This window comes from Aethalodelphis obliquidens, unplaced genomic scaffold (genome assembly GCF_003676395.1).
Source record: "Aethalodelphis obliquidens isolate GAN/ISIS:26980383/991018 unplaced genomic scaffold, ASM367639v1 scaffold6, whole genome shotgun sequence".
In the NCBI taxonomy this organism is placed as follows: Eukaryota; Metazoa; Chordata; class Mammalia; order Artiodactyla; family Delphinidae; genus Aethalodelphis; species Aethalodelphis obliquidens.
Window position 1 is genome coordinate 74,934,017 of NW_020837950.1, and position 25,321 is coordinate 74,959,337.

Here is a 25,321-nt window from a genome sequence, read left to right on the forward strand (position 1 = left end):
TTCGTGCCCCGGTCCGGGAAGATCCCACATGCCGCGGAGCGGCTGGGCCCATGAGCCATGGCAGCTGAGCCTGCGCGTCCGCAGCCTGTGCTCCGCAACGGGAGAGGCTACAACAGTGAGAGGCCCGCGTACCGCAAAAAAAAAAAAAAAAGAGATCCAAGAAGCAGAAAAGGAAAATGGGAATCAAACAAGGTTTTCATTTTCTCCCCCAATCGGAAAAACTAACTACATAATAGGATGAGTTTTAAGGACAGAGAAATAAATACTTGAAAAAAATTAAAGCTGCATGGACAGCAAAGTATACAATTTCAAAAGAAAGGCAATAATTAACTCCAGGAAAAACAAAAGGTTGTACAAGAAAGAAAATGCAGTTAAAGAACACAGCTCAGTTTTTCACTGAATGATACTTACATAGTCAAAATTATGTGAACAACTAAGTTTGATGTAATAAAAACAGTGAGTTAATTATATGGGGAGGATGAAAGGGAAAGAAACAGGAAATGATTGAAGAGATTAATCTTCATCTTCCATAACAGAAAGTCAAAAGAAAACACCTAAATGATAAATCAAAAAATAGTTCAAACTGGAAGAAAATGTTTACAGTTAAAAGTAATTCCTTCTGGGGAGGGAAGGGGACTATTTTTCACTATTAACCTCTCAGTACAATCTGACTTGTTTATAAGTGTGTACACTTATTGGATTTTAAAACAGCTAAGGTTCAAAAATATGTCGAGAGATTTGTGTCTGCTTCAATTATTTTAATACTTCGAAAGAACTTCCTTTGGTCATAAAAATGAATATAAATATATGTCATAGCATTTGCTTAATGAAGAAAATCTATTACAGTACATATGATGAAATAATATGAACGCACATCATTTTTTAAAATAAATAGTTAATGACAGAAAAAATGCTCTTTACATGTCAGCTGGAAAAAAAAGCAGAGGAGAACATGATAGGCTGATCCTAAGTTTATAAAATTAATTAAACATTTCTGAAGTTCTTTCCTGCCTGGAAATTTGGTAACAAATGTAACCCAACTTTCTTGTATTTTTAAGGTTTTTTTTCTAATTCATATGAATTTTCTTTTGGTCCAAAATTGACAAGTGAATCACTCATTTTTACCACCATAATTAACCAACTGTCCCAGCACCATTTGTTAGTAACCCTTCCTTCCTGTGACTTCTGATGTTCATCAATCACTGTTGGTATGAAAACATTTATCACTGATGCCCCACCCACTCTCCCTTCTAAGAGAACGTGGCCTCCACCAATAGCCCAGGAACCTAATTTTGTACTATGTTCGTTTCCTCCCCATCACGGCACATTAGACGCAAGGTGGCCCCTGACCCCCTGGGCTAGACTGAGCCAGAGTCTCTGTCCAGATTCTGTGGGGCCTTTGAGTTGACAACAGCCATTCATGCATGCAGAATGGACCCCACAAAGAGATAAGGCTGCCTCAGCGCTGCAGATACAGAGAGGAAGAGAAGCCACAACAATGCAGACGAGGCCAGGTGTCTACAGAAGCAAGGGACAAAATCACAAGGACAAAAGGCCACAGAATTCCACAGGAAACAAAGAACAAGGATCACCGCCTGAGTTTCCTGGTTCAGTCCCTGGGGGTCCAGAGCCCCCAAAGTAGGTAAAGCAGAAACTGACAAAATTTCAAGTAGAAAAAGGCACATCCATTATCACAGTGGGAAATCTTAACACACCTCTCTTCGTAGCCACAGAACAAGCAAGGAGGAAAAAGTCCTATTACAGTGTCTAATAACCCAGAACATGAGAAAGTCAGGGCACCTACAATATTTTTAGAAAATGCTGGGATTTAGAAAAAAAGCAATGAGGGTTCCTTTCCATAACACAGAAAAGGTGAAAACAAAAATCTCCACAACAGAAGATAATTTGACTCGATACCCTGGTAAGAGAAGACTAGTAGGACCCAGGTGCACCAGGGAGATGGTGGCGTTCCCAGCTGCAAAAGAATCCAGTCTTCTTCACAGTATAATACCCAAAACACACATTTATCTTGTTTCCAGCTTAAGGGGTTAGGCCTCAAAGCTGCTGGTTAATCCATCTAGATGCCCTGGGAGACGGTCACCAAGACAAGTTCTGCTGCTACAAATCACGAAAATGCTATCAGATTTTCAAAGGAAACCTGAACTCTCCAAAGAGCTGTGCTCTCTTCTGCATGTAGATTATACTTCAATTTTTAAAGCTTAAGTGCATTACTACTGATCCAGATTCAAGTAATCCCAAGTATGATAAATAAAAAGAAGTACACACACACAAAAAGAAAAAAAAGAAAATCGGGGGTGGGAATCAGGGGTAGGGTGAGGGAGTTCCATCTTACAGGGAAAAAAAAGTTCCTGCTTCCCAAGACCCCCTGCTCAGCCAGCCCCATGCCAAAAGCCGACCCTCCGCCATAGCCCCGCCCTTCCCCTGCAAGGACGCCTAGCCCCTCAGGCACGCCCAGCACGGGGTGCTGCACAGGGAGCTGGGCTCAGCACTGCCAGGAGACCTGCCTCACACCCCAGTGCCCCTGTCTCCCATGGCCTTGGACACAACCAGAGCCCAGACCCGAGCTTCCATACACCACTCTCTACTAAAAGGACCCAGGGGGCTTCCCTGGTGGCACAGTGGTTGAGAGTCCGCCTGCCGATGCAGGGGACACAGGTTCATGCCCCGGTCCAGGAAGGTCCCACATGCCGTTGAGCGGCTGGGCCCGTGAGCCATGGGCGCTGAGCCTGCGCGTCCAGAGCCTGTGCTCCTCAACGGGGGAGAGGCCACAACAGTGAGAGGCCCACGTACTGCAAAAAAAAAAAAAAAAAAAAAGGACCCAGGTTTCTTCTCAGAAACAGCTGGTTCCAGGACTGGGGCAAAGAAAGTTCAAAATGAGCCCGGAGTGTATTTAGTTGGGCGACACGTAAGGAAGTGCTCCAAGACGGATGGAGACGTGTCAGAAGGACACGGCTGAAAGGGACTTCATGGGCTCCCACCGGCCAAATCTGGGACGATTTGCGCATTAAAAAGAGTGAAGACTGTAATACATAAGTAATTTTTTAGGAGGGAGTTCACCTTCACAGAAAAACGCCAGCCCCTTAACCATGAAACGCATGGTAAAAATGAAGAGCTAGCATTCAATAAGGCGATGGATCCTCAGGGAGGATTAAAACCACAGAGCAAGTAAGGCTATCAGGGAGCCCGGTCCCAAGCACGGCCACTGATGATTCACCAATGACAAGCGGGGCCGTGCCTTCCCACTGGAGAGCTCTTGGCCACCACCTCCTGGGCAGGCGCCGGCTGCACGTGTCCTTCCGCCACCGCCAGGTTCTCACGGGTTCCTCTGACCCTTTGTTTTTCAAAGGTCATCTGAATCCCCTCCAGCTGCAAGGCCTGCATCCTGGCTCTCTCCCTACTGAGCTGCTTTGCAAATGCACATCGTCAGTCTTCAGAGGTTGATCTGCGATTACGGAGGCTGTGCCTCCCGGCAACCCAAAACCATGCCTAGAGAAGCGCACTGCTGGGCTGCACCCCTCCTTCCAAGTTTGGGCACCTTCCCACAACAACTCCTGCCTGGCCGTGCGCCCTGAGTCTGATCACGAGACCAGAGCAGCCTGAGAGAGTGGGGCTGCTCGAGACCGCAGAGGCTGGGAAGGCACCCTGATTCAGCCTCAGGGTGAACACAAGAGCAGGGGTGCACCCTGGGACCCCTGCAGCCCTGTGGCAGGGACTCCCTGATGCTGGCAAGCTGAGGATGCTAAATGCCCTCCACCGAGTCAGAGCCAAAGCCAGCCCACAGGCTCCTCTCCAGCCACCGCCTTCCTGCAGAGTGCATGCGCACGCCTGGGCCTCGGGGCAGGGTCCAACCACCCAGGGGGCGGGAGGCCTGGCGCCTGGGGCTGAGGACAGGTCCTCTTCATCCCGAACCTGCACCCCCTCAAGCCTGTTTGCCAGGGAGCCACCAGTGTACCCCACTCCCAGCAGCGCTGCCCCGGCGAGAGCTCAGGCCTCCATCCAGAGGCCAAGAGAGGCCACGCACTCACGCTGAGGCCATACAAGGCCAGCCCACAGCTCCAGCCACCCGCGCTTCTGGGGGGCACAGGTCACTTGGGCACCAACTTGGTCACCTCCAGCTCTGTGTCACCACCTCTCACCTCCCTCAGACCAAATTCAAACTGTAGAGCAACTCTTCAGGAGAATCTCAAAACCACCTCATTTGAGGGTTTTTTTCCCTCCAAAAACACATGAGTTTTTATGTGCTTCATGAACTGTCCAATTATTATTTAAATTAGCATCTGCTCTAATCAATAACATACATTCTTAATATGTTCTTAACTGTTCTGTGTACTGATTTACGTCCCCAAGTTTCATGACACCAAAAAGATGGTCATTTCTAGTTTTTTTCCTTCTTCCCACAGGCCTAATAAAATAAACTGGGACTTTTTTTTAAACTAAAACTTAGTATAAAATACTAATTCTGAAAATCATGCTGAAGCAGTGGCTGTATATCTAAGTAATAATAAATTACTTATCATAAAACCTGAAAAGCAATAAAAGGCAAAGACTGCTTTCTCTTTTAATACTAATTCAATCAGATAAAGTAGGTATCTAATTTGGATATAAAAAGAAAAGGCAATGTGTCACGTGTGAATCACTAACTTTAGGCAAAGTTGCAAAATGAACCACAAAAAACTTAACAACAACCCACCCCACCCCCACCTCCAAGCCGATTCAAACCTTGTTGTATGAATGGCCACTAAGCACACGAAAAGATGCTCAACATCACTGATCACTAGGGAAATGCAAGTCGAAACCACAGGCAGCAGCAGATAGAAAGTAGAGCAGTGGCTGCCAGGGGCTGGGGAGGGGGCACTGAGGACCTGCTACTTAACAGGGACAGAGTTTCAGATTTACAGGATGAAAAGAACTTTGGGGATGTATGGTGGTGACGGCTGCACAACAATGTGAATGTATTTCATCCCACTCAACTGTGCACTTAAAAATGGTTAAGATGGTACGTTTTATGTTTGTGTATTTTAACACAATAAGAAAGAGAAAAAAAGAACCACAGTAGGGCTGTTTAAGGAAGAGTAATAAAGAAGTTTGGAGATGAAAACAATTAAGTGCAGAAGATAAAGATGGAAAAACAGCCCCCCAAACGCAATACCTTTCAGTTTGGTGTAGCTGTGCAGGAGCGGATCGTCGGAGACCATGCATGGCCACCAGGGGTAACCGGACACCTTGGACCACACCAAATCCCCGACGTTGTACTTCAACAGCTGGTCTTTGTCTCTGCTGCTATTTGGACAGGATTCTTTCTTAGCTGGAATCTGAAAATGAATAACAACAAAAGATACATCTAGTACCTACCCCTAAATCCAGCCTCCTATCCATAGAAGACCAAGGATTAGTCAGACAAGAGATTCAACACACACACACACACACACACACACACACACACACACACACACACACCCCTAAAAAGAAGCATGCTTTCCCTCACTGTTTTTCAGGTAACAGCCCTGATATCACTTCATCAAAATCGTTCGTCTCTTGCCCTCAGCTAGAGGTCAGCAAGTGCCTAGCACACTGCAGGTGCACAGCATGCCCGCAGCTAAAGGACTGCAGGTGCACAACATTACGAGCATCTCCACGTAAATCTATTTCCTTGGCCTGGTGGGTGATCGTTAATGGAGCTTATTCGCAGGTTGGAGAAGAACCGTCATGGAATTCATACCCTGACCCTCCCGCCCCTTCTGAGCCCTCGGCTGACAGTTAACCTGCTGGAGAGAGGACCCAGGGTGGCGAGGACACGGGGGCCTGGCAGCAAGTCTCAGCCCCACCACCCACCATCCAAGGCCTGGGGCTCTTGGAGTCTCGGTCTCTCCGTCTTAGAGCCCAGGCCAATTAGGAGGCTGAAGGCTGGCAAGAACAACCTTCTCTCCAGGAGGACGAGCCCAGTCAGCACGGCCCCAGGCCTCCCTCTAAGACCGCCACCTACTTGAGCAAATCGCTGAACTTCTTTGGGCCTCAGTTTCCACATTTGTAAACCGAGGAGAACCCCGGCTGTTACACACATCAGGTGGTGAGGGCTGACACAGAGCTGTCACGTTACACGCTTTCGTATACGTGCTGCCAGAGCGAGCACTCCTTACACGCTTCTGAGAAAATGCTGGCTCTCACGTTATTCCACAACCTCCCAGTTTTACACTGACGGTGTCATCAAAGCCACGTGACAACCCTATCAGGACAAGTATAATATTATCGTCCCCACCCTGAAGAGTCAAATGAGACTCTCAGAGTCAAAATCAGGTGATTTACCCAGGTTTTACCAAAAGCAAGTGGCAGAGAGCTAGGGATAACTTGCACCGGCCTCTTCCCCCATAAAAGAGTGAGGTTCCCTACACCGTGGGTGCTTCAGAAAAACCATTGTATCAGCCCAGGTCACTCAACTAGGCTTTTAAATAATTCACCGTTATGCTTACATTAGAGCCCTTGAGCAGTCAAAAGACATTTTTTTAAACCCTCAAAGTTCTTCGTTATTTTAACTTTTCAGGGAAATTTTGGTCCTTTCCCTTCCCACCTGTGGGATTGTAACCAAGATTCCTCAACTATATTGTTACACTAATTATTCCAACCTTAGTGATGATACAACCCAAACTGGTCTCGAGTCCCCTCTCCCCACTCCTGCAAGTGGGCCAGGAGCTTTGGCTGACCAGTGAGCACAGGACGTGTTCCAGACCCTGTTAATCTAGACCATCAGCCCCTCGGTGAACAAGGGCGGCTACAGAGCCCTCCCCAGTTCCTTCTGCCAAGGTCAAGGTTCCCGAGTGTCATTTAAGACTTGGCGGCATAAACCACCACGCTTGTCATCCCACGTTAGGGGGTCTCCACCCCGGCCTTTGATGAGTGAACACTCATTCACGCGCACTCAAGAGATGCACCCTGTCCTGGAACCAAGAACGTGAAGGCCTGAGGCGCAGCCCCAGCCCTCAAGGCAGCGGCCCATCTGCAGGGCCACCGGGGGAGGAGACCTGGGAGTGACGGTGAACCGCGGGCGGGAAGGTAGGAGCACACCTGCACAGCGCAGCCCGCTCCCCTCCTCGGACAGCACAGACTGAGGAGGCCCCCACTCGATCCCCATGCTCCTCTGCCAACCAGATTCAGGCTAAAGGGCATCGCTGGAGAGGAGATCCATGAAGACAGGACAGCCTGAAGGTCAAGGGCTTGGGAACGGGCCAGGCCTGGGGTCAGACACTCATTTCATCTTTTTTTTTTTTTTTTTAATTAAAGTTTTTGTTTTTGGATGTGGACCATTTTCTGAAGTCTTTATTGAATTTGTTACACTATTGCTTCTGACTTCTTTTTATGGTTTGGTTTTTCAGCCCTGAGGCATGTGGGATCTTAGCTCCCCAACCAGGGATCGACCCCGAACCCCCAGCATTGGAAGGCAAAGTCTTGACCACTGGACCACCAGGGAAGTCCCCTTGTTTACTCTTTATGCTTAATCTCTAGGCCTCAGCACTGCTCGGCAGGCTGCTGTGAGTGTCTGCCGTTGCCACAGCCAGGGGCCCGAGCTGCAGAGCAGGCCTCGGGGGGCTGAGCCCACCTCCTCCCGCCCCCCGTGCACCACGCATCCTTCGGGGCCCCCCTGTGCCGGGAGCTGGGGCCGCCCTCTACCCCGGTCAGCAGAACTCCTCACTCGCAGATACCTTTTCGGCCGAGGGGCTCGAGGCCCGGGACGCCAGGGCCGCCTCGGCGAGGCCCCGCCCCAGCAGCAGCTTCGCGCTCCTCTTCCTGGTCCGCCGCGCTTTGCTCGCTGGTCTCTGTCCACCGTCTTCCGACTGGGACACGGTGGCAGCACCATCGCCACATATGGAGGACTCAAAGAGAGGTTTCCCGTTCATGTATGTTTTGGTGATTTTCAGCTTGATCTCTGGAGAGCCATTTTTGACAGGGGTAGTGTCAGGTGGTGTCCCAAGTCCCTTCATTTCCTGGGACTCCAAACGCAATGTGGCATCATGAGCACCGGGGTCTCCATTAAAGACGCGGGAGGTGAGGTCTTTCAGCCTCTCGGCTGGGATAAAAGGAAGAGCGTCGTGGCCGTTGAACTTCTGCACAACTCCCTCCTGCAGACCGGCGGAGAGCTGGGCTTTGCTCAGAAACACGGAGCACTCACGACTCACTTCACAGCTCGGAGTCTTTCCGTTCGTGTTGCCAAGGATCTCCGGTGCCTGCTTCATCTTCACGTACTTTACAACCTTCGGAACAGAAAGAGGACTTTTTTTGATGCTGAATTCCATTCAGCCTAGATGCCTCCGTTCTTAGAACACTGCAGCATTAGAAAAAGAGAAAGAAAAGCAAGCTATTACATTTCAAACCTAAGATGAGTACGCCAGTGAAGCTCTCTACCAGTCTGTAGAGTTGGGGGGGGGGGGGCGCTGAGGCAATTTATGATGGTTCCTATAATGACTTAGGTCACAGGAGACAGTTCTAATATCCCCAAAATGACAGGAATCACAGTGACAAAGCGAAAGGAACAGGACTAGTTTCTAACGAGAGTCAAGCAGGGACCGCCACTAATGAGCTGTGTGGCCGTGCCCCCCTTGACCTCAGCCCTCGGAAGCAGAGGTCGCCCCCTGCCCCCTGTCGCGAGGGCAGCGCCCGAGGTGGCCAGCACAAAGCCAGGCCCGGGCAAAGGACAAAAGGGAAGCACCTGAGACACAGCTGAAGAGGACTCCAGGCAGGGGCTCGGGACACACCCGCGATTACCGGTAGGCAAAGCTTCAGCCCAGACAGCCGGGGAAGGTGAGAGCTGGACCTCTACCGCCCCCCCGCCCCTCCCCACCCAGGCCCAAGTTAACTGCCGGTGACAAGCAGCAGGGCAGCAACATCAAGTGGAGTCAGCTCTCCGGGACTGCGCTAGTCGGGCAGCAGGGCCAGGCCATAGCGCACCACCCACAGCGCCCTCCACGGGATGGCCGCCCGAGGTCCACATGCAGAGGGGTCTCCTCCCCACACAGCCGCAGTCCCTCGTTGGGGACGCCCCACGAAGGCGGCTTGGAACAGGGTACTGGCAGGCGCCCACTCCGCTGGGAAGACGTCCCAAGAGTACACCACGGCCCCAAGGGGGCCAACGGTGAGAGAGCAGGGAGAAGTGGGGCGCCTGGACCGGGAGCCCAAGGACGTAGGTGCTCAGCCACTGTCACCGCCTGGGGGCCGCTGGCTACACCCCCTGGGGAGGGGCCAAGGATGCAGCCCGGGACAACCCTCCCAAGAGAGCCTCGGTGGAAAGGGCCCAGTCTCCGAGGACGCCAGGCCGGGGCAGGAGCCAGGCAGTGGTGGAGGGTTGGCCCCGGACACCTGGAGCACCGGGCACACACCAGAGCATTCAGTGTGCCCCACGCGGTGTTTTTTTCAGGTAAATCCGAGTGGGTTCCCAGTCCCGCTTGCATCAGACCAACGGGACAAAAAGAGAAGACAATGACCTAAAGGCACTGGAGAGAGCCCAGAGCAGGGGGCGTGGGGGCGGCTCGGGAACGCACCCAGCAGGCCCGGCACCGGGTGAACAGGGAAAGGAGAGCCTTCGAGGGGGACCCCCGCGCACCGCAGACTCCCCACCGAACCCCGGAGTCCACGCAGCCCAGCTTACAAGACAGCTGAAGCGAGACAGAAACAAACCGCAACACCACTCTGAGGATAAGAAGCAGACTTCCAGGGCTGGCCAGTGGTTAGGACTCCGCGCTCTCACTGCCGGGCCTGGGTTCAACCCCCGGCCCAGGAACTAAGCTCCCGCAAGCCCCACAGCAAGGCCAAAAAAAAAAAAAAAAAGTATCAAAACCACAACGAAATGCCACCTCACACACACCCCTGAGGATGACTACCTACTACAAAAACAGAAAACAGGGCTGCCCTGGTGGCGCAGTGGCTGAGGGTCCGCCTGCCGATGCAGGGGACACGGGTCCGTGCCCCGGTCCGGGAAGATCCCACATGCCGTGGAGCAGCTAGACCCATGAGCCATGGCCGCTGAGCCCGCACGTCCAGAGCCTGTGCTCCGCAACGCGAGAGGCCACAGCGGTGAGAGGCCCGCGTACCACACACACACAAAAAAAACAGAAAACGGGTTGGCGAGGATGTGGAGGAATTGGAAACTTCGTGCACGTGGGTGAGAATGTAAAATGGTGTGGCTGCTGGAAAACAGCGGGGGGGGGGGGTCCCCAAAGAATCAAAAGGACCCAGCAGTTCCATTCTGGATACACACCCCAAAGAACTGAAAGCAGGGACTCACAGAGGTATCTGTACCCAATGTTCACAGCAGCATGTTCACAACAGGCAAAAGGTGGAATCCACACAGTGGAATACGATTCAGCCTTAAAAACGAAGGAGATTCTGACACCTGCTATGACATGGATGAACCCTGAGGACGTTACAGCGAGTGCAATAAGCCACTCACAAAATACTGTAAGCCTGCACTGTTATGAGCAGTCAAATCCATAAAGACAGAAAGTAGGATGGGGGGCACCAGGATCTGGGGGAGGGGAGAACAGGGAGGTGTTGTTTTAATGGGGGCAACGTTCCAGATTCGCAAGACGAAAAGAGTTCTGGTGATGGCTGCAACAGCGTGCATGTACTTAATACCACTGAACTTCACACTTAAAAACGGTTAAGATGGTAAATGTTACGTGTATTTTAACACAACTGAAAATAAAAGACCACTCTTAAGAACATAACGGAATAAAGAGTGTCTACAGCACATCTTTCACATTATCCAGGAATTACTAAATATATGATGAAACAGAGAAGCAGCAGAAACCAGCCCCGAGACGGCCCAAATACTGAAGTTCAGCAGGATTTCAAAGCGTCTATTATAACCATGCTCAAGGACATGAAGGAAAGTGTACTCATAAAATAATAAACTGGAAATAGCAACAGAGAAACAAAAACTATGAAAAAGAGTCAAATGGAAATTCTGTATCTGAAATTAAAAAAAATAAATCATTGCATGGCCTTAAAAGCGTATTAGATATGAGTCAGGAAACTTGAAAATAGATCAGTAAAAATTATCTAAAAAACAGAGTAAAAATTATTAAAAATAAAAAGAAAGAAAAGAAACTGAGCCTCAATGATCTATAGACCAGCATCAAAAGGTCTGGGTTCCCACTCCCACCCAGAAGGAAAGGAGAGAAACAATGACACAGAAAAAATATCTGGGGCGCTTCCCAGGTGGTGCAGTGCTTAAGAATCCGCCTGCCAACGCAGTGGGTGCAGGTTCAAGCCCTGGTCAGGGAACTAAGATCCCACATGCCACGGAGTAACTAAGTCTGCCCGCCGCAACTACAGAGCCCACGCACTCTGGAGCCCACACGCCGCAACCTGAGAGAAGCCTGCATGCTGCAACAAAAGATCCCGCACGCCACAACTAAGACCCAATGCAGCCAAAAATAATATAGAAAATAAATAAAATAAATATTCCTTTTTTTTTTTTTTTTTTGCGGTACGCAGGCCTCTCACTGCTGTGGCCTCTCCCATTGCGGAGCACAGGCTCTGGACGTGCAGGCTCAGCGGCCATGGCTCACGGGCCCAGCCGCTCCGCGGCATGTGGGATCTTCCCAGACCGGGGCACGAACCCGTGTCCCCTGCATCAGCAGGCGGACTCTCAACCACTGCGCCACAAGAGCAGCCCCAAATAAATATTCTTTTTAAAGTCAGTCATTTAAAAGAAAAAAAGAAAAAATATTTGGGCAAAAATAACCAGAAAAACTTCCCAAATTCAGTGAGACATCAATTTACAGGTTCAAGAAGCTCAGCAAAATTCAAGCAGGATGTATATAAAAGAAGCTACACCAGGTGCACATCAGCTGAAATGCCTAGAAACCGAGATGAAGAGAAACCCTGGAAAGCAGTCAGAGGGAAAAAGACCCGGTACCTACAGAACAGTGGTGTGGGTGATTATTTACTTCTCAGGAGAAACAGAAGCCAGATACGATCTGAGTAATGGGGAAAAAACAACTGTCCAACCGGAATTTGATATCCAGAAAAAATATCCTTCAGAAGTGATGACAAAATACATTTTAAGAGAAATACAAACTAAGAAATTGTTGCCATCAGATCTTCACTAGGAGAAATGCTAAAGGAAGTTCTTCAGGTTGAAGAGAAATGACACCAGACTGAAACTGGGATCTTTAGGAAGAAATCAAGGGCACCAGAAATGGTGAATGTATGAGCAAATATAAAAGACTATTTGTTCCTCTTAGTTTCTTTAAAATTCAAATAATTAAAGCAAAATATGTAACACTGGAGTTATAACTTAATAGATGTAATACATATGACAACTGTAGCATGGGGAAGGGAGTAAATCAATCTACACAGTTGCAAGATTCTTGTATTTTATACCCAGTGGTATATTAACTCTAAGTAGCCTGTGATGAGTTAAGGATGCAAACCGCAGCCCTAGTTAGAGCAACAGCTAAGAAAATAATATTAAGAAGTAGAGCCAGTAGACAGATAAACAAGACGCTTTAGTTGCCAACAATTAAAGTTTGGGACATTTTACACAAAAATTCAGATTTCTGGCTTCTCTTAAAACATACCCAGGGTCATGGGGTTCGGATCTAACTCCAGGCCTAGGTCCCTGGTAATCATGACGTGTATGTGAACCACATTTTCAAGATTGCTTGTTCCTGTTGGAATTTTCAGGTTTCTTTTACATCTTTGAATATATTAAACATAACTGTTTTAAATATCTGGTCTTTGCAGGCCTGTGTCTCCTGTTGTTGCTTTTATTTTCATTCACGGTACCTGTTTCTTCGGGCGTTTGGTCTTTTTTCCCTTCCTAATCTGATCGTGGGCTGCTTACTTTCCAGGATTCCACCCGGGACAACCCTTGAAGGCAGGGGCCCGCAGAGAGGGTCCGCCTTCACGTCCAACACGGCACTGCACGCCACTGACCAGTAATTTGATCTTTCTAGGAGTTTTTGGTTTTTTCAATCAAGGCTATACCAATAAATTAGAAAATCTTTCACTTTGTCTAGCATTTCAAGAAAAATATAAAACCTAACCACGAGGTAGAAAACCTACAGAGCCACAATAACCATAAAAGAAAGGCCCAGAGAGCTTCACTAGGTTCACGTGATGACGCCTCAATGGCCTGTCGTTCTCATATTCGGTAGCGGGGGGCAAGTTTCAAAAGCAGCAAAGTGCCAAGAACAACAGGACACACTTGTATACTCACCACTCCAAAATGACAGTTTTCAGCATGTTGCCACATTTGCTTCATGTCTTTTTGACATGAAAAAAAGAAGACCCCCGGACAACGGCAACTGCAGATGCATGAGCCGAGGACAGGCACAGTGGGCACACGGCACCCGAGGGCTCCCAGACGGGAGAAGCCAGGCTCACCCCCACAGGCCGCCCACCGCCCACCACACGCCCGCAGCAGCATCCCGGGATTCTGGTTCTCCACGCCCACGTCACCCACCGTGAGCCCCAAGTCCAACAGCGAGAAGCCAAACACAAGCTCCCGCTGCAGCTCCCAACTCCCGCAAGCCTCGCTCAGGGTGAATGAGTAAAACAAAGATGACATCTGCCTTTCAGGAACCCTAAGTTCCACTTACTCTCCCCATCGCCAGTTGACTACGCATCCTTCCAGTCTACGGGAGGCGCCCAGGAACAGAGAACTGCTGCCTGCCAAGCAGCAATGCTACCACACTGGACTTGTGCTCTGCGATTTCATCAATCAGCACAGCTTGATCTCCCCCATGTTGATGTAAACAAGTGTAGCTCAGTCTTTCCGACTGCTGTGTATTATTCATCACATAAAAACAGCATTCCTATTGTTTAAATTATTCCAAAACATGGAAAATGATGGAGAGTTTCCCAAACATTATATAAGGCTGGCATAACTCTCATACCAAAACCAGAAAAATGAGTACAGAAAAGAACTACAGACCAAGATCAGTAGAGTATGATTGTAAAAAAAATTACAAAATAGAAATAAATCAAACCCAGTCATTACCATATTAAAATAAGATATCACAGCTAAAGAGGGTGTATCCAAAAATGCTGATTCAACATTAGGGACTCTATTAACATTCCGTCACCATTTTAACACATTTCAGAAGATTTCTGGTGAAGGTAGCCAAATTATTATTTCTTTAACAAAAAAAGTTAGCTACATCACTTAACTGAAAACAGGAAAGGGCAAAATCTCCAGGTCCAGAGGTGAAGAGGGAAGAGCAATCAGCCTTACAGGGCCCGGCCTGCCTGGGCTCCCGCGCAGCTGCAGCGGTCGGAGGGCGTGGGGAGCTGCAGGGCCCCGGGCAGAGTGTGGAGGCCACTCTAGGGCTGGAATCTGGCCCTACCACCTTCCAGCTGTGGCAAGTGACCACACCCTCTCACCCAGCCTCCAGCTCACAGGCATCACCCAAAGCAGACCAGAGTGTCAGCTGCAACAGCGCTGTCACCTGAGCCACACCTCCAGCCAGCCCAGGGCTGGGCCCTCAGCAAACACCCACCAGAGACCACTGGGGAGACAGAATCACCCTCGAGAACTCTGCCTCAGAGGCTGTGGTGCCCCAAATCCTGAGCCAAGAAACATACGTAAAAATGGGTCTAGCATGAGTGACGCTGGTAGAGCCCTGCAAAGGCAACTGGGAAACTGCTCAGGGGGCGGTTCTACAACCCAGAGCCCTCCCGCAAGACCTACTGTGAAGGCACGGTAATTAAGGCAGCCACTCCACACCTGTCAGACGGCCAGGCTCCACAACAGTGACAGCGCCACGTGCTGGCGAACCCTCATCACTGCCGGTGGGAACGCCGAATGGTGCAGCCACAATGGAAAGACAGGTTGGTGGTTTCTCACAAAACTAAACATACTCTTACCATACGATTCAGCAATCCCACTCCTTGGTATTTACCCAAGGAAGCTGAAAACTTATGTCCACACAAAAACCTGCACGCAGAGGTTTATAGCAGTTTCATTCATAATTGCCAAAACCCGGAAGCAACCAAGCTGTCCTTCAGCAGATGAATGAATTGATGAACTGTGGTACCTCCAGATAATGGAATATTGTTCAGCCTTAAAAAGGAATGAAGTATTGAGACATACTACAACATGGATGAACTTTGAATACATTATGCTAAGTAAAAGAATCTGGTCACAAAAGGACAAATGTGTATCATTCCACTTTTTTTCTTTTTGGCCTCACCACATGGCATGCGGGACCCTAGTTCCCTGACCAGGGGTTGAACCCACGCCCTCGGTAGTGAAAGTGCGGAGTCCTAACCACTGGACCACCAGAGAACTCCCTGATTCCACTTATATGAGATCCCAAGAGTAATCAAATTCATAGAGACAGAAAGTAGAAAGGTAGCTGCAAGGGAATGGGGAGGAGAGGATGAAGAGTTAAGTGTTTAATCGGGAGTTTCAGTTTCACAAGATGAAAAAATTCTGGAGTGGATGGTGGTGACGGCTGCACAATAATGTGAACGTACTTAATGCCACTGAACTATACACTTAAAAATGGTCACAATGGTGATTTTTCGTTATGTATATGTTATCACACATACACACACACAAAGAATACTCTGCCCTCAAGGAGTTTACATTCCAATGGAGTTCCAGGAGAAACGAGGGAGGATGGGGGTAAGGTAATTTTCAAAGGGATAATAATCGAAATTTTCCAGAGATGAAAGGAAACTCAAGTATCCGGATTTAAAAGGGTACCCAGGGTTCTGAGCAAGATAAATAAAAGCAAATCAATACCTCAACACATAATTTCTGAAACCACATAACATGAAGGATAAAAGGAAAACCTTAAAACCTAAGTACCCATAAAGAATAAGTTAATTCACAGACTTCAGCATGAGAAAAGAAACAGAAACACAGACCTTTGTGCAGCCTCAACAGATAGGAGTAGATGACGGAGCCTCTCTAATGTGTTAAGGGAAAAAATAATTTCTCATCTAAATTATCACTGAACATGAGGCAAAATGTATTTTCAGACATGCAAAAACTAAGGGAGTTTAATATACATATCGCTTTCACAAATGAAATGCTAAAAGAGGTACTAGAGCAAGGATATAAACCCAGAAGGAGCACAGGGGAGAGTGGTAATTCTAAAACCATTTTTATATTTAAAAAGAACGTGAGGCCTCCTTTCTCACATTTACCTACACTCCATGCAGAAACCCCAATTAAAATGACAGTAAGGAATTTCAAAGGAAGGGCAAACCCGCAAGGGCAAAGACAACAGAGGAATGAGTTAGAGACGCCAAACGCCAACAATGGGGAAGCTGACCGGGAAGAGTCGCTCGGCGAGAGGCACGCTGCTGCAGGAGTAAGGCCCGTGGCTCGGGGCTCCTCTTGCCCACAAAGCCTTTCTCTTTTAAAATGTCTAAAATGACAAAAGGTGGGGGCTCCTTGGTGGCGCAGGGGTTAAGAATCCACCTGCCAATGCAGGGAACACGGGTTCGAGCACTGGTCCAGGAAGATCCCACATGCCGCAGAGCAACTAAGCCCGTGTGCCACAAATACTGAGCCTGCGCTCTAGAGCCCGTGTGCCGCAACTACTGAGCCCGCGTGCCACAACTACTGAAGCCCATGCGCCTAGAGCCCGTGCTCTGCAACAAGAGACGCCACCGCAATAAGAAGCCCGCGCACAGCAACAAAGAGTAGCCCCCCGCTTGACGCAACCAGAGAAAACCCGCACGCAGCAACAAAGACCCAACACAGCCAAAAATAAATAAATAAATTTTTAAAACAAGACCCAATGCAGCCAAAAAGAAATAAATAAATATTTTTTAAAAACTAAAGGTGGGGCTTCCCTGGTGGCGCAGAGGTTGAGCCCGCCTGCCAGTGCACGGGACGCAGGTTCGAGCCCTGGTCCTGGGAGATCCCACATGCCACGGAGCAACTAAGCCTGTGCGCCACAACTACTGAGCCTGCGTTCTAGAGCCTGCGAGCCACAACTACAGAGCCCATGTGCCACAACTACTGAAGCCCACGCGCCTAGAGCCCGTGCTCCACAACAAGAGATGCCACCGCAATGAGAAGCCCGCACACAGCAACAAAGAGTAGCCCCCGCTCGCCACGACTAGAGAAAGCCTGTGTGCAGCAACAAAGACCCAAAGCAGCCAAAAATGAATACATTAATTAATTGATTTTTAAAAAATAAATAAATATAACAAAATGTAACATACAATCATTGTGCAAAGGAAAGAAAACACTGACACACTTAAAGTGAAAAATGCAAATGTGGAAGTTAAAACAGAAAGTAACAGCTCAGAGTTATCAGTGGTTTTCCAAGGGGAGCAGGAACAGGGTGGGGAGAGCCGAGCATCATCTTGCTGCTTCCTGTAATAAGCTTTAAGAACTATATAATCAATCCCTTACATTTCACAGGCCTCCTACAACATGAGCTGACACAGTAAGTGGCTGGGGGGGCTAGGCAGCCCCTGCAGGGCCACATGGAACAGAGGAGGGGTCTCCAACATAAAGGGAAAGGCACCACTCTCAAAAGAAGGGAAAGGTGACCTGAATGACAACACTCAACACTGAAAACTAGTCAAGGAGCACAGGCCCTGTCCCAACATTTGGAGACACAGCAGTAAACAAAGCGTGTACCTTATTCTTGTGGAGCTAATATTCCAGAGGGGAGAGACAGAGATTTTAAAATACAGATATAACATTAGGGAAAGAGGAAGGAGAAAGATGGGGTGGAGGATGGGAAAGTGGCAGGAAGAGTCACTGGAGCAACCCCCAAACTCCCTTCCCCGGGGCTCCGACCTCGGGCACACGAGGCCCCACTCTCTCGGCTGCTCAGAAATCCAGCTGCAGCCTGCTGAGTCCATTCTGCGAATCTGAGCAGAGGCATCAGGGAGAAGTCTCAATGCTGGACAGCAGGAAGGGCTTCAGGACGTCCCCCAGAGCCCAGCCAGGACAGGGACCAAGCTCCAGTCCTTCTTCTGGAGGCAGAAGAGAGACTTAGATGGAAAAGTCAAGTTTGCAAGTATGGTTAAAACACACACACACATTTCCTAACATTCCCTTTGTTTCCAACATTTCACACTAATCTACCTGGAATAGATCTTGGTCCCACCTTCACTGAATGATGACAGGACCTCCAGTCTTACAGCAAAGAGCTCTCTGTAAAGAACAATGAGATCAGTACAGAGTCTGCTACAGAACAGGGGCTGAGGGCAGTGACGGCTCCATTACTCCGTAAGAACTCTCTACTGAGAAGCTTTATTTTATGGAATTTAGAATTGACTCACAGCAGAAGTCTTGCTTCTTCTGCAGAAATGCACCTATGACAGTAAAGACTTTATAACTGACCTATTCCTTGTTTTGTTTTGTTTTCACTGCAAAGAAGCTTGGAACCACAGACAAGCTCAGGGTCAGCCTTGGGCCCACCACCTGTGTGCCTCTCTCCCCGCGGCCCCAACCTTAACCTTATGACGATGCATGAGTCGCTATCTTCCCTGACTCCATGCCTGTCTGTTCCCTCTATCTTCTCAGTGTAATATGACACATCTTTGGACCCCTTACACACTGCCAGGGGTATGGAAAGTGGTGCAGCTGCAGCGGGAAACAATCGAGAAGTTCCTTAGCTGCCATGTGACCCAGCAATTCCACTCCTAGGATCTACCCAAGACAGAATTGAAAACATGTTCACACAAAAACTTGTACAAGAATTTTCACAGAATTATTCAAAAAACAACCCAATGTCCAACAACTGATAAACAGATAAAAGAAGAAGTGATCTGGACTTCCCTGATAGTCCAGTGGTTAGGACTCTGCACTTCTACTGCCAGGGGGCCCAGGTTCAATCCCTCGTGGGGGAACTAAGATGCCACATGCCGCGCGGCAGGGAAAAAAAAGAAGTGTGATCTATCCATACAGTGGGATATTCAGTCATAAAAATGAATGAAGTAGGCTTCCCTGGTGGCACAGTGGTTAAGAATCTGCCTGCCAATGCAGGGGACACAAGTTTGAGCCCTGGTCCGGGAAGATCCCACATGCCTCGGAGCAACTAAGCCCATGCACCACAGCTACTGAGCCTGCGCTCTAGAGCCTGTGAGCCACAACTACTGAGCCTGCGTGCCTAGAGCCCGTGCTCCACAGCAAGAGAAGACACTGCAATGAGAAGCCCGCGCACTGCAACAAAGAGTAGCCCCCGCTCGCCACAACTAGAGAAAGCCCGTGCATAGCAACGAAGACCCAATGTAGCAAAAAATTAAAAAATTTTTTTAAATGAATGAAGTACGGAGACATGATACAACACAGATGAACCTTGAGAACACTGTGCTGAGAGAAAAAAGCCGGTCACAAAAGGCCACATACTACGTGATTCTATTCATATAAAATGTCTAGAATAGGCAAATCCGGAGACAAAGTAGAATGGTGGTTGCCAGGGGCTGGGGGACAAGGGGAAATGGGGAGTGACTGCCCAATAGGCACCAGGCTTCTCACTGAAATGACGAAAATATTCGGGAATTGGATAGTGGTGATGGTTGCATTAACCACCACTGAGAATGTACTACAAAACCAACGAATTATATACTTTAAAATAGTTTAATTGATGAATTTTAGGTTAATCTTATCTCAGTTTGTAACCTATCAAATCTTCTGTTGAATAGGAAAGGTATTAAACATATTAAGTTGTATCATTCACATGTCTGTAATGTATTTTCCTATTCTAATTCTAACACACGCCTAATGCATAACGATAAGTCACTGCACATAGCAGGGGCATGTGCTGCACACACTGGGAACCCTAAGTCAAAAGAACTGGATCGAAGTCCACATAACGCGCAGTCCCTGACCCACCCCACCCACGGCCTGGCAACCAGCCCCACCCCAGCAGGAGAAGAACCGGAGTGTAGTCTAAGGACAGGGCACACCGGAGGGGGCGCTCAAGGCAGTGAACTACAAGACACAGCCAGTACGAGGACACTTGCCAAGATCTAGGGAAAACACCTGCTGATACTGACGGTGGGTTCTGACCAATTGGCCCTCAGTGAAGCCTCCACCCAGGACCTGCCGTCAGCTCCCAGACCTCCGTCTCAACAGTGGGCCTGCAGTCGAAGGCCATCAGACGTGTGAGGAAAACTTACCATGAGGATAAGAATTTAAAAGCAGGGACTTCCCTGGTGGTCTAGTGGTTAACAATCCACCTTCCAATGCAGGGGACGCGGGCTCGATCCCTGGTTGGGGAACTAAGATCCCACATGTCACAGGGCAACTAAGCCCGTGCACCACAACTACTGAGCCCACGTGCCGCAAGAAGAAGATCTCACATACCACAACTAAGACCCGACGCAGCAAAATAAATAAATATTAAAAAAAGAAAAAGATGTTGCAAGAAGAAAAGCAACTGGAAATTCTAAAAACTAAAAAAATAAAATAAAGATGGCCAAAAATTTATTGTAATTCCCCCACCAAGAGATAAAATCTATTTCTCCACATTCTTGATTCTGGCCTGGGCCTGTGACTGCTCCCACCAACTGAATATGGCAAAAGTGATGCCAGACCAGAGCCAGCCTCACCTTTAAAAGGACTGGCAGGGCTTCCCTGGTGGCGCAGTGGTTGAGAGTCCGCCTGCCGATGCAAGGGACACAGGTTCGTGCCCCGGTCCGGGAGGATCCCGCATGCCGCGGAGTGGCTGGGCCTGTGAGCCATGGCCACTGGGCCTGCGTGTCCGGAGCCTGTGCTCCGCAATGGGAGAGGCCACAGCAGTGAGAGGCCCGCGTACCGCAAAAAGAAAAAAAAAAAAAAAAGGACTGGCAGACAGGGAGTTCCCTGATGGCCTAGTGGTTAGGATTCCAGGCTTTCACTGCCATGGCCCAGGTTCAATCCCTGGTCGGGGAGCTGAGGTCCCACAAGCTGCATGGTACGGCCTAAAAGTAAAAAAATAAAAATAAGAAAAAAATAAAAGGACTGGCAACTTCACTTCCTCCTTCAGGAACCAGCCACCATGCTATGAGGAGGCCCAAGCAGCCTCACGGGAGGCCTATGTTGGGGAGAATGGTGGACCGTGGCCAACAGCCAATTCCAACACACAGACACAGGAAACAAACTGACACCACAAGAGCAGAAACAAGCTAACCCTGGCATACAACGTCCAAACTGCAAAACTGTAAACAAATAAATGTTGTTGTGCTTTCAGCCACTAAGTTCTGGAATAGCTTATCAGGGAGGAATAGATAACCCAGACACCACAATATTGGGAAGAACTGGGGAAGGGGAAGTGGGAGGCCAGCGGGAAAGAAAGCTAAATCCTTATCTCCTGTAGATAGAACTTAACACATAACATATAAACCACAAAGTTCTCAACTCAGCAAAATTAGAAATTTTTTTTTTTTTTTAAGTACAGATAGATACCACAAGAAACAGCTGGAAGAGCAGAGCAGTTGTCTCCTTGGAATAGTTACCTAGACTGTTACCGTTTGACATGACCCTCGCAGAGGAAACTGTCTTTAGGGCACCTGGTTCCGTCTGATCAATGAAAAGGTAAACTGGAAATACACCTAACCATTTGGTTGGTAAGACTGTAGTTATTACAGATTTTCCATAAAATGTACTTTCTGATTATAAAATTAATAATAATTAAGCTTTCTATTTTTCCTTGATGATGTGTCAAGAAACTGCACATCCTTGAAAATAAGATTTCTATAAACTCTAGGCTGGAATTCACAACTCAGTTTCTACTACATCATTCCCGTGCTGGGAACTCACTAAGGGAGGAGAGAGGTGAGAAGGTGCCAGGATCTGGGCACCAGCTGAAGGACCAGCTCTGAGACCTCCAGCCAATAGCAGAGAACAAGAGAAGCAGTTGGTACAGACCCAGGGAAGCAGCAATGGCTTCTAGGAGACAAGCCCACAACGAGGGCACAGCCAAGAACAGGTGCCAGGCTCCACCCAAACACCCAGGGTGCTGTGCCCGGCCCCAAGGAGTTACCTTGGAGTCCTCGAGAGGCAGAGCTGTAAAGCCAGGGCAAGGTCCTATGGAAACACGTTTCATTCCTAGTGGGCCATCAAGACACAGATTTCCTCTATCTCAGAGGTCTACCAACCTACAAAAATGAACAGGGCCCCTCTCCAAAGGAAGCAGAGAGGGTAATTACCTATGATGTGCTCTGACCCTTTGCTGATATAACTGTTAATTCACAGAAATCCCTAAAGCAGCCAAGAGCATACTGGCATCTGAGAAATGCACACAAGCTTAGCCTCCACATTGGACAAACAAGAACTACCAATATTTTTTTCGAAGAAGTTATAAGAAGTTGAATTTTAAGAAATAAATACTTTTTTATATAGATTTCAGAACTCAACAAAAAAGAATCCAATAAGCTGTTAACGTGACGCTCAATCCCAACTCATCTTCCACAAATAAGGTACACAACTTCAGATGCAGGACAAAAGGGAGAAAACCCTGACATGCACCGTCCTCCATGCCTCCCCTGCAGCTCTCCTTCTGCGCGGTGCCGCTCCCCCAAAACAAGCCTTCCTTCCGCACCTGAGGAAGAGGAAGCAGCCTGAAGCCCGCCAGCTCCTCCCCGTGCTCAGGCCAGCGCCCGCCTCCCCCCGCCCCAGAAAGAATCCAGCAGCTGAGAAGCCAGGGGCCTGGGGCAGGGCCCAGCCCGCGGGTCACAAGGACAGACCACACACCCCTCCGCGTCACACGCAGGCCTGGAGTGGGCTGCCTGCTCCCCGACACGGCACAGGGGCGGCCGCGGCACCGACACACAGGCCAGTCCAGGCGGTGGAGCGCGGGCAGGAGCCGCGCAGTCCTGGGGGCACCGCCAGGAGCAAGAGCTTCCACTCGAGTGGGGGCAGATGGGGGACAGCAAGACTGGGGGTCAGGAGAGCAGAAAGGGCACGATGACAAGTGGGGCGATCAACGTGAGAAACTGATATGTGAGTCAAGGACTCAATGAAAATTTTTTAAATTCCTCAATAGGCTTTTCCTTGCTCCCGAACCTCGAAACCCAAGTAAATGTAACGCTTACAAAAATACTGTCTAGACAGTGAGTGGCGCTTCTACCTGTCTGCTTTCGTCAGACAAAACTCAGGGCCGTCACCGACACCCTCCCTATGCCGTCCCTCCCCCCCAGCCCACAGGCCTCAGCCCTTTTCCTGCAGAGCTCTTGCCCCGGCTGACCTGACGAGGCTGGCTCCTCCTGTCACAGCCAGAAGCCCGTTGCTGGCGGGCCACCTCCACCTTGCACCAGCACCACAGGCCCCGAGCCGGCTGACCAGCCAGCAGACCCGAGGCAGCAGCGCTCCACTCCGCGGGCATCGGAGGGCACCGGCCCCACCCCAGAGCTTAGGACTCAGTAGGTCTAGGGTGGGCCCCAATACGCGTGTCTAAGAAGTTCCCAGGTGACAGATGCTGTCAGTCTGGGGACCACTGAGAACCCCTGGACTAGGTTACGGGGCCGCAACCTGGCTCAACCCAGAGGTTTCCCTCATGCTCATAGTGCGTATCATGCGCTTCCACAGTGAGAAGGAAAAAGGGACATCATGGAAGCACGCGACTCTCAGAGCACCCAGTCAGAGATGATGCGTCCCTTTTCATTGTCCAAAGCAAATCACGTGGCCACGCCAAATTTCAACGGGGCAGAGCTGTTCAGTCCTACAAGGCACCCAAAGCAGGGACAGCTGGAAAGATTCTAACCCGGACACACAGTGAGCGCAGGCCGGTCTCCTGCACCCTCTTCCCTCTCCGGAATCCTCCCACCACCAACTTAGAGAGGACTCCAAGAAACGCACTTCCCAAAGCAAACAGATTCATGTCCGTCTCCCTCACTCACACACACACACACACACACACACACACACACACACACACACGCTTAAAACCCTCAAGGGCCTCACATTGCTCTCTGGATGAAAAGCCTTACTACAGCCTCAGAGAGCCTGCCCTGCCCCAACCCTGCAGCCTGGGTCTACACATAGCTCCCTCACCCTCAGCTCCAGCCTCGTCAGCCTTCTGTCCACTCCCGTCACAGGCTCTCTGCACTGCCTGCTCCCTCATCCAGAACAGTCACACCACCCTTACCAAGCCCACCCTCTACCAAGGCCTCTTCTGCTCTCTGCTCCAGCCTCAGTCCCGTCAGGAAGTCCTTCCTGACACCCAACCCACAGTTAGGCATAATCTCCTTATAGATGTACTAAATGTACCCAACCTCTCCTTCGTGACTTTTCTTCCTTCGTCAGGGAGAATTCTGAACACACATAAAGGTAGAGAGAACAAGCAGGGCCCATGGACCGCACCACCATCACCCCACACCAGCCCTGATCCAGCCACACCCTCACGGCTCCCTTTCCACAGAACTGTGAAGCCAATCGCAGATGGTGTATCATTTCTTTGATAAATTCTGTATGCATGCCTACAAGGTACAAATTCTTTTCTTAAACAAAACCAAACCACTATGGCAGCTAAAAAAAAAAGAATTCCTTAATGACAAATTGAGTCAGTGTTCCAATTTCTAATTGTCCCAAATATCATAAACAGCGTTGAGTCACATCTCTAACTAACTGGCCCGTCCTGGATGCACATAAGCCCTCCGTAGTGCAATCAGCCTCTTATCCACATCCCCCTTCAAAGTTTTTCCTTGTGGAAGAGACCTGGTCACTGGTCCTGCAGGTTCCCACGTTCTGAGTTCCGCCAGTGGCAATCCCACAGTGTAGTTTAATGTGTTCCTTTCCCCACCCCCATATTTCCTATTAATTGCTTGTGGGAGGTAAAGGCCTGATCAGTTTCAGGTTCAGTTATTTAGCAAGACTATTTCACAGGTTTTTCTTTTTTTCTTTTTGTTATTTTTTAAAATAAATTTATTTATTTATTTATTTATGGCTGTGTTGGGTCTTCGCTGCTGCGCGCGGGCTTTTTCCACTTGCGGCGAGCAGGGCTAGTCTTCGTTGCGGTGCACAGGCTTCTCATTTTGGTGGAGCACGGGCTCTAGGTGTGCGGGCTTCAGTAGTTGTGGCTCGCGGGTTCTAGAGCACAGGCTCAGTACTTGTGGCGCACGGGCTTAGCTGCTCTGCAGCATGTGGGATCTTCCCGGACCAGGGATCGAACCCATGTCCCCTGTTACAGATTTTTCAAAGATGCAATCTTTTGTCCACCGTTTCTCCTGTTTCATCCCTCTCACAGGTCTGTCAAGTCCATGAGACCAAGGACATGGGTGTTTTGGCTCATCACTGGAACACAGCTAATTTCTTAATTCTCAGTGAATGAAGAAATGTCCCCAGAAGTACACTGCCATACTAACTAACAAAATACACTGGCCCACCCTCCTATTTATATAGAGA

At 49.0% G+C, this 25,321-nt stretch overlaps 1 protein-coding gene across 11 annotated transcripts in view; it reads right to left on the bottom strand.

The window, feature by feature from the left end:
* NSD2 (nuclear receptor binding SET domain protein 2) overlaps window positions 1-25,321 on the bottom strand; it is a 76,414-nt gene that overhangs the window by 44,677 nt on the left and 6,416 nt on the right. For 10 of the 11 annotated variants that reach the window (XR_003432315.1, XR_003432317.1, XR_003432316.1 and 7 more), the window contains exons 2-3: window positions 7,716-8,335; window positions 5,171-5,333 (exon numbers count right to left, since the gene is read on the bottom strand). Coding sequence is in view for 7 of the 11 variants with exons in the window: in XM_027103933.1 (XP_026959734.1) it covers window positions 5,171-5,333; window positions 7,716-8,306 (754 nt within the window). In the remaining 4 variants the exon portion in view is untranslated. Of the gene's footprint in view, window positions 1-5,170; window positions 5,334-7,715; window positions 8,336-25,321 lie in introns of those variants that run through there. The other variant, XM_027103936.1, reaches the window with a different exon arrangement.